Source organism: Cebus imitator, unplaced genomic scaffold (assembly GCF_001604975.1).
Source record: "Cebus imitator isolate Cc_AM_T3 unplaced genomic scaffold, Cebus_imitator-1.0 Scaffold159, whole genome shotgun sequence".
In the NCBI taxonomy this organism is placed as follows: domain Eukaryota; kingdom Metazoa; phylum Chordata; class Mammalia; order Primates; family Cebidae; genus Cebus; species Cebus imitator.
Window position 1 is genome coordinate 5,467,338 of NW_016107474.1, and position 8,546 is coordinate 5,475,883.

General features: G+C 51.0%; 1 protein-coding gene across 4 annotated transcripts in view; it reads right to left on the reverse strand.

Annotated features, from left to right (window-relative positions):
* CA5A (carbonic anhydrase 5A) overlaps positions 1-8,546 on the reverse strand; it is a 53,485-nt gene that overhangs the window by 15,066 nt on the left and 29,873 nt on the right. For 2 of the 4 annotated variants that reach the window (XM_017543703.2, XM_017543705.2), the window contains exons 3-5: positions 3,277-3,395; positions 887-982; positions 353-415 (exon numbers count right to left, since the gene is read on the reverse strand). In XM_017543703.2, coding sequence (XP_017399192.2) covers positions 353-415; positions 887-982; positions 3,277-3,395 — 278 coding nt within the window. The remainder of the gene's footprint in view (positions 1-352; positions 416-886; positions 983-3,276; positions 3,396-8,546) is intronic. The other 2 variants (XM_017543704.2, XM_037743934.1) reach the window with 2 other exon arrangements.

Here is an 8,546-nt window from a genome sequence, read left to right on the forward strand (position 1 = left end):
AAAAACCAAAAACAAAGAAAAAGAAAAATATTAAGTAGTAAGTAGTCCCACTGGCAGGCAGATATGTCAAATATCTTCAGAATGCTGGCGGCATGACTGAATTTTGGGAATTTCCATCAAGCCCAACACCCGTATTTTACGGAGGAGGAAGCAGAGTCCCAGAGCAGTGGTGACGTATTCAAAGTCAGAGACAGTCAGCTGTGGGCACACGAGCATCAGCTCCGTGGAATCCCGTTTCCAGAGCTGGAATCACAGCCCCTCTGTGGGGCTCCTTCTATTATGCTTGCAAATGAATTGCTGCACTAAACAATTTTGCTTGTCAAATTATGCTGATTTCAAATATGCAGCTTACCTTATGTTTTATTTCTGGCAAGATGTCCACCAGCCTCTGCAACGTCTGATGATGGGCCCCGAGCTGCATGGCAGACATGAGGTGTTAGATGAACAGGCAGTGGGTGGGCGGAAAGTCGCTCCACTGTCAATATACCGCATTTTAGAAGCCATCCTAGGCCACGTGCGGTGGCTCATGCCTGTGATCCTAGCACTTTGGGAGGTCGAGGCGAGCAGATCATGTAAGGTCGGGAGTTAGAGACCAGCCTGGCCAACATGATGAAACCCAGTCTCAACTAAAAATACAAAAATCAGCTGTGTGTGGTGGTGCGCTCCTATAGTCCCAGCTACTAGGGAGGTTAAGGCAGGAGAATCACTTGAACCCAGGAGGTGGAGGTTGCAATAAGCCAAGACTGCACCACTGCACTCCAGCCTGTGTGACAAAGCGAGACCCTGCCTCAAAAAAAAAAAAAAAAAAGAAAAAAACCAATAGCAATCCTAACCATGGGTCACCGTGTTTCACATTAGGCAATCTACACCCCCAGCAAGCGATTACCTTTAAAAACACGCCTATCACGGCCAAGCCATTCTCTCCCATGACAGCCTCCTTGTAATTTTGGTATTTCACAGAATTCCAGTGAACTAAATGCAGCTGAAACATAGTGGAAAGAGAATTTAAACTGGTCAGCAAGAACTAAGACAGCCACTTCCCCTTCTGAATGGCTGGCCTGTGTCCACTTAATGATGGTAACGAATAACGCTGTGGAAGAGCTCAGCTCCCCCAGCACTGCAAGCTCCTGGACACTTGACGGAGGCCCAGGAAGGGAGAGCCTCCGTCTTCCTGGTGGGGGAAAAGGAGAGGATCGTCTTAACCTCACCGTGCAGAAATGGGTGGTTTCATTATTTTCCACCTCCTAGTTATCCTTGGACAAGAATTATCAGATAAAACTCAGGCCTCGGCCAGGCATGGTGGCTCCAAGCTCACAAGGATGGGCACAGGAAGCCCTTGGGCTTCTTCCATAACCCACCCTGCAGGGATTCTGGGACCAGGGGCCCTGTGCAGGGCACTGGGGCCAGTGAGAGCCACACAGCTCCTCCCTGCCAGCAGGCTACATGCTCCCGGGTGCATCTGGGCCAGTGAGGGTGGGCATGGGCTCTTCCTTCCCTCCTATGGCTCACCTGGAATGCCACACCTGAGGCCCCACTGTAGACCCCACCTCCCCACCCCCCCACCCCCGCCTCCAGGAAACTGCACACTGCAGCGTGGGCCAGACACTGGCCAGGGTGGGGGTCCCCAGCCCCTGCTCAGCCCCAGTCAGGGAGGTCCCCGGGGGCCCAAGCTCACTGGTCTCTAGGAGTAAATTGCAACAATCTTCTTCCTTTAAAACTATCTGTTCATCATCAACAGAGTTGCTGGTAGAGGTACTAAACGTATGTTGTTAGATGAACAAAGGCACACAGAAGCCTGTTATTTATACATACGTGCAAAATTATAACAATAGCTCTCACTCGCTATTTATAAAGTGTCCTGAGGTCACCTCTGGGTGTGCGATCACAAACAGTTTTCATTTTTGGTTTGGGCGGACTCGCTCCATATTAACTGCAGCTTTACTTTCATAACAAGGAAAAGTTCAAAAAACAGAAGTGGTCCTCAACTTGAAAAAAAAGGATCAAAAAGTCAGGCGGGTGGGTTGGCGAGCAGAGCTGCGATAAGGCGAATATGGTAAAAACGATCCGCACAGGACTGAGGTGGCAAACTTGTGAGTTCCTCTCACATGCTTTTTTTTTTTGAGACAGAGTCTCGCTCCGTCTCCAGGCTGGAGTGCAGCGGCGCAATCTCGGCTCACTGCAACCTCCGCCTCCCCGGTTCATTTGACTCTCCTACCTCAGCCTCCAAAGTATCTGGGATTACAGGTGCCTGCCACTAGGCCTGGATAATTTTTGTATTTTTAGTGGAGATGGGGTTTTTCCATGTTGGTCAGGGTGGTCTCGAAATCTTGACCTCAGGTGATCCACCCACCTTGGCCCCCCAAAGTGCTGGGATTATAGGCATGAGCCACCGCACCTAGTTCTTGTATACTTCTTTCCATTTTTTTGTAAGTTGCAAACATTTTACCATAGAATATATGGAGAAATCTATAAGGCATCACTTATCACCCAAAGTAACCACGAAAACCAGGTCCCAACATTGATCTGCACTCCTTTTCCCTACTGACTCCCACTTTGGAATGCTGAAATAAGACTGCTTTAAGAAGATGATCTCGCAGGGGCGCGGTGGCTCACACCTGTGATCCCAGCACTTTGGGAGGCTGAGGCGAGCCGAAGACTTGAGGTCAGGAGTTGGAGACCAGCCTGGCCAATATGGTGAAACCCAGTCTCTACTAAAAGTACAAAAATTAGCTGGGCGTGTGGTGCGTGCCTGTCATCCCAGCTACTTGGGAGGCTGAGCAAGAGGCAGAGGTTGTGATGAGCCGAGATCACACCTCTGCACTCCAGTCTGGGTGACAGAGTAAACCCTGTCTCAGAACAAACAAACACATAAAAGAGGAGATAATTTCTGTTGTAAAGATGTTCAGCTTCTGAGCAGGGAGCCTTGTGAGTCTGCTAGTCCCTACTGCTGCAAGAACACAGCTGAGTGAGGGCCGAGAAGACCTCACACTCTGACCTTCAATCTCAGCTGTCTGGCCTTGGCAAGCTCCATAACCACTCAGAACCTCAGTCTCCTCTTCCATTAAATGAGAGTGCTCACAGTGCCTTCTCTGGAGGAGAGGCATGTGACTAAATAGAGGAGGTGGCCAGCTGTTTTGCTTTGAGCACTGACAGTCCCAGGCCCCAGGAAATCCTTTGCGTCTGAGCAGCTGGGATGGTTTGTTCACCCCCCCATGGCAGAGCTGGAGACAGAGAAGGCGTCCAGATTTAGGACCACGTTAGGCCACGTCTACAAACCTCTGCAGGGTATGCACGGTCGTCCACTGCGTGCTCTGAGCCCCACTCGTTCGCTGCTCCCCAGTGGAAGTGAAATTGCTTCAGTCTGTAGCGGTTTTCCAAGGGCCCACCACTGATTCCTGGAAGTGAAAGCAGCAAGAGGTGTGTGTCGTTTTGTCTGTGGAGCGGGGGTGTTACCGGAGGCACTGTCTACGTTTAGGTTCTCTGAGTTCACTCGCAAGGGGTTGCTGTGCGGTTGAAGTGACAACCCAAAGGTGGGCTCCGTCTGGGCTGCTGACTCTGCCCCATGCCCAGCCCAGCGCCTGCCCAGGCACTAAACGCAGAAGGGATGCAGGGTCCCAGTGCTGCCACTGGGTGGCGGTAAGGGCCTCAACTCCCTGTGGGTAGAAATCGGTGAAGAACGTTTCTGATCCGCCCACCTGTCCTATAAGATTTCCAGACTTTATTATTACTTTTTTACCTTTCTGCATGTCTGATCCTCCACACCACCCAGACTTTAATTAAAGAAAAAGATGTCTGGCTGGGTGCAGTGGCTGACGCCTGTAATCCCAGCACTTTGGGAGGCCCAGGTGAGTGGATCACGAGGCCAGGTGATTGAGACCAGCCCGGCCAAGATGGTGAAACCCAGTCTCTACTAAAAATACAAAAATTAGCCGGGTGTGGTGGCGCATGCCTGTAATCCCAGTTACTAAGGAGGGTGAGACAGGAGAATTGCTTGATCCCGGGAGGCGGTGGTTGCAGTGAGCTGAGATCGCACCACTGCACTCCAGCCTGGGCGACAGAGCGAGACTCCGTCTCAAAACAAAAACAAGAAAAAGATGTCTTCCAAATATTTTTAAAAAGCAGCTTAATTCCTCTCACCAAATAATGTTATAAAATAACACACAACGAGCAAGGTTTTTATTTCATTTTATTTTATTTTGAGGTGGAGTCTCACTGTATTGCCCAGGCTGGAGTGCAATGGAGCGATCTCGGCTCACCACAACCTCCACCTCCCGGGTTCAAGAGATTCTCCTGTCTCAGCCTCCCAAGCAGCTGGGATTACAGGTATGAGCCACCAGGCCCAGCTAGTTTTTGTATTTTTAGTAGACATGGGGTTTCACCATGTTAGCCAGGCTGGTCTGAAACCCGCGACCTCAGGCGATCCACCCGCCTTAGCCTCCCAAAGTGCTGGGATTACGCCATGGAACCCGGGTGAGCAAGGCTTTTAAACAAGCAGACTCTGAGATACAGCATCAGTCCTGATCTCTGGCAGCCCCTGCTTAACCTAGGCCCACCACAGGACCCGCTTTGATTGGAACACTCCTTACTTTTCGTTTATTTTTTTGAGACAGAGTCTCACTTTGTCTCCTGGGCTGGAGTGCAGGGGCGTGATCTCGGCTCACTGCAACCTCCGCTTCCCGGGCTCATGAACTTTTCCTCCCTCACCCTCCTGAGTAGCTGGGATTACAGGTGCGCGCCACCACACCCAGCTAATTTTTTGTATTTTTAGTAGAGATGGGGTTTCACCATGTTGGTCAGGCTGGTCTTGAACTCCTGAACTTGTGATCTGCCCGCGTCAGCCTCCCCAAGTGCTGGCGTTACAGGCATGAGCCACCATGCCTAGTCAACTCCTTTCTTTCTTTCTTTTTTTTTGAGACAGATTTTCACTCTTGTTACCCAGGCTGGAGTGCAACGGCATGATCTTGGCTCACCGCAACCTCCACCATCCGGGTTCAGGCGATTCTCCTGCCTCAGCCTCCCAAGTAGCTGGGATTACAGGCATGTGCCACCACACCTGGCTAATTTTGTATTTTTAGTAGAGACAGTGTTTCTCCAAGTTGGTCAGGCTGGTCTTGAACTCCCACCTTGGCCTGCCAAAGTGCTGGTGATTACAGGCGTGAGCCACCGTGTCTGGCTGGAATACTCCTCTCCTTCTAAGTCACCCTAAACGCTCACCTTAGTCAGCACTCTCCACCTGCAGGCCTCTGGGTGCCCTTCTCCATGGCGCAGTGCCAGGTGCAGCCTCCCAGGCATTTGCTTTGCCTGACATTCGGGCCTCAGCCATGAGCACTGCTCCCCGAGGCCTCTGGCTCTGCACTGCCGTCACAGCTGCCATCCCCAGGCCCAGGTAGGGCTGGGAGTCTGCCTTTTAACCAGCTCCCCAGGGGTTGTGATGTGGGTGGCTACTCCTGTCTCTGGGCACTTTGTCACTAACAGATTTCCATCAACTGCTGCAAATGTGGCATCTGTTCCACAAATTGTTTTCATTGAAAGAAACAAAGTGTGCTCGTGGCTGGGCAAGGCTGGAAGGCGCCGGCAGAGCTGGAGCCTGACCACCAGTTCAGGGTTGCCCGAGTGCCTCCCACAGCTGTGGAGGAGCCTCGTGTCACCTGCCTTGCTCACTCCACCTCCCGCTGCAGCAAAGCCAGGAACACAGCGAGCGTGTGAGGAGTGCCTTGCGAGCTTGACACTGCCGGCTCCTGGAGGTTTCCTGACATCAAAAGTACTCTTAGCTGGGCTGAGTATGATGGCTCAGGCTGGTAATCCCAGCACGTTGGGAGGCCAAGGCGGGAGGATCACTTGAGGTCAGGAGTTCCAGACTAGCCTGGCCAAAATGGTGAAGCCCCAACTCTACTAAAAATACAAATATTAGCTGGGTGTGGTGGCGTGCACCTGTAGTCTCAGCTACTCAGGAGGCTGAGGCAGGAGAATCGCTTGCAGCTGGGAGGTGGAGGCTGAGGTGAGCCGAGATGGCACCACTGTACTTCAGCCTGGGCAACAGAGCAAGACTCAGTCTCAAAATAAATAAATAAATAAACAAATAAATAAGTACTTGAGGCTGGAGGCACCTGGGTGTAAACTAGAAAATGGAACATGGATCAGGCTCTGGTCCGGCCAGGGGAAAGGCAAGTGCTGGAGAAGCCACAGAACTGCTCACAGCCCCTCTTCACTCAAAAGCAAGCTCAGTGTTGGTCTGGAGCACCCTCGGAGTTGCATGTAGTTTTAAATTCTACCATTATGAGCTAGTCTTCTCTTCTCCTTAAATATACACAGATTAATTACATCTCAATTTCAAAACAAGGCACAAAAAGAGTCCTTTCCCTAACAAGCACATAAAATCCCTTTGTTAGGCCAGGTGCAGTGGCTCACCCTTGTCATCCCAGCACTTTGGGAGGCCAAGGCGGATGTATCACTTGAGGTCAGCAGTTCAAAACCAGCCTGGCCAACATGGTGAAACCTCGTCTCTACTAAAAATACAAAAAATTAGCCTGGCGTGGTGGCGGGTGCCTGTAATCTCAGGTACTCGGGAGAATGAGGCAGGAGAATTGCTTGAACCTGGGAGGTGGAGGTTGCGGTGAGCTGAGATTGTGCCACTGCACTCCAGCCTGGATGATAGCCCAAGATTCTGTCTCAAAAAAAAAAAAAAATCACTTTGTTGCTAACAATCAGGTCTTATTCTACAGTGGCCCACAGTGCTGTGAGCAAGACGGAGCCCCTACAGGTGGGGAAGCCGAGGCATGAGGAAAACCTCCCCGCAGGGTCACATCGTAAGACTTTCATGGTGATTTTCTAACTCTAAAATTACAAGAGGGATGAGTTTTTCTCCTTCGAGAGGGAAGAGTATGTGAGCCAATTGGCCTTTGTGGTTTTGTGTTATATTTTAACTTACTGGGAGAGGTGAAGCAGTTTGCCTGCAGTCCCTGAGGTATGCCGATGGGAACCGGGGTTCGAATCCAGGTTTGACACCAAAACCCATACCTTTTCTGCCCTGTCCTTCAAAGTACAAAACATAATCATTTTTTTTAGACTGAGTCTCACTCTGTTGCCAAGGCTGGGGTGCAGTGGTGCCATCTCGGCTCACTACAACCTCTGCCTCCCGGGTTCAAAAGATTCTCCTGTCTCAGCCTCTGGGGTAGCTGAGATGGAGACATCTGCTGCCATGCCCGGCTATTTTTTGTTTGTTTGTTTGTTTTTTTGTATTTTTAGTAGAGACAGGATTTCCCCATATTGGCCAGGCTGGTCTCAAACTCCTGACCTCAGGTGATCCACCTGCCTCGGCCTTCCAAAATGCTGGGATTACAGGCATGAACCACCTCACCCAGCCTCCAAAACACAATCTGAGGAACTTACAGAACCACAGAATGCAAGCAGGGTGAGCTTTGTGCTGGCTCCTGCAAGCCCCAGGGGCACCAAAGTGCACTGATTGGGGGCTGAGATGGAGCCCGAAGGTGGGTCACCTCTCACTCTCGGGATGGGCTCACTCATGATGAGTTTACTGTGTGGAAATTCATGTCTGTGTCATCTCTTCTAGAATAGAAACGCCTAGAAGGCAGGGTTGATGGATGCCTCATGGACAAGTTGGACTGGACCCAGCCTAGTCAGTGCCATTTGTAAGACTCCGAGTCCCATCCGGTTGCACCCAGGACAAAGGCCGTTTCCGTCTGGACCATCACTGTCAACAGGACTTAGTGCAGGAAGGGTCACTGAAGGCACACGGCGAACCCTCACGGGATGAGAGAATACAGGAGTGGATGGGAGACTATGTTCTCCGATTTGCTGATCGAATCACTCAGTTAGGAAGCAGATCTGTGCTTTACAGTGGAATCCAGCCTTTCCCAAGGCAGCTTGTGAACCACCTGGAATTTCTAGGAAAGTCCACAGAACACAGAAATAAAGACCTGGATATGCAACTTAGCTCTGCTTCTAATTTACTGTGTGACCCTGGGCACGTAGCTTAGCCTCTCTGAGCCTAAGCCTCTGTCCTTGTAAAATGAGGAGAGTGGACAGGATAAATCGAGACAGGGTAGGAAGGCTTCTGTAAAGTGTTGCCTGATGATGGCAGCGGTGGTGACTGTGCGTTGCACACTGTTCAGGGGCTCTGTGGCTTCATCTGTGTAAAGAGAGTGACTACATGTTTCTCCCGGTCCCAACTTAAGCACCCTAGGGTTCTGCGTTAGGCACATAAATAGGGTCCCAAAGAGACTGACACCAGCAGCATGAGGCATGAGTTCCCTGGCAGCTGATGCCTGCCAGACCCCCACCCACAAAACCCTGTAGAGAAGTCACCCTCCAGACTGTGGCCGATGAACAAAGGCCAGGAACCGGAGCCGCTGGGACCAGAAGGGACTCAGGAACCTCTGCAGGGCAAAGGGCTGTGCTACCTCTGGGGCTAGGAGACTCTCCCAAGGCCATCCTCCCGGCAGGGCTGGAGCCCACGGGGCATCTCCTCAACCTTGCCCGACCATGAATAGACCCAGAATTCTTTTTTTTTTTTTTTTTTTTTTTTT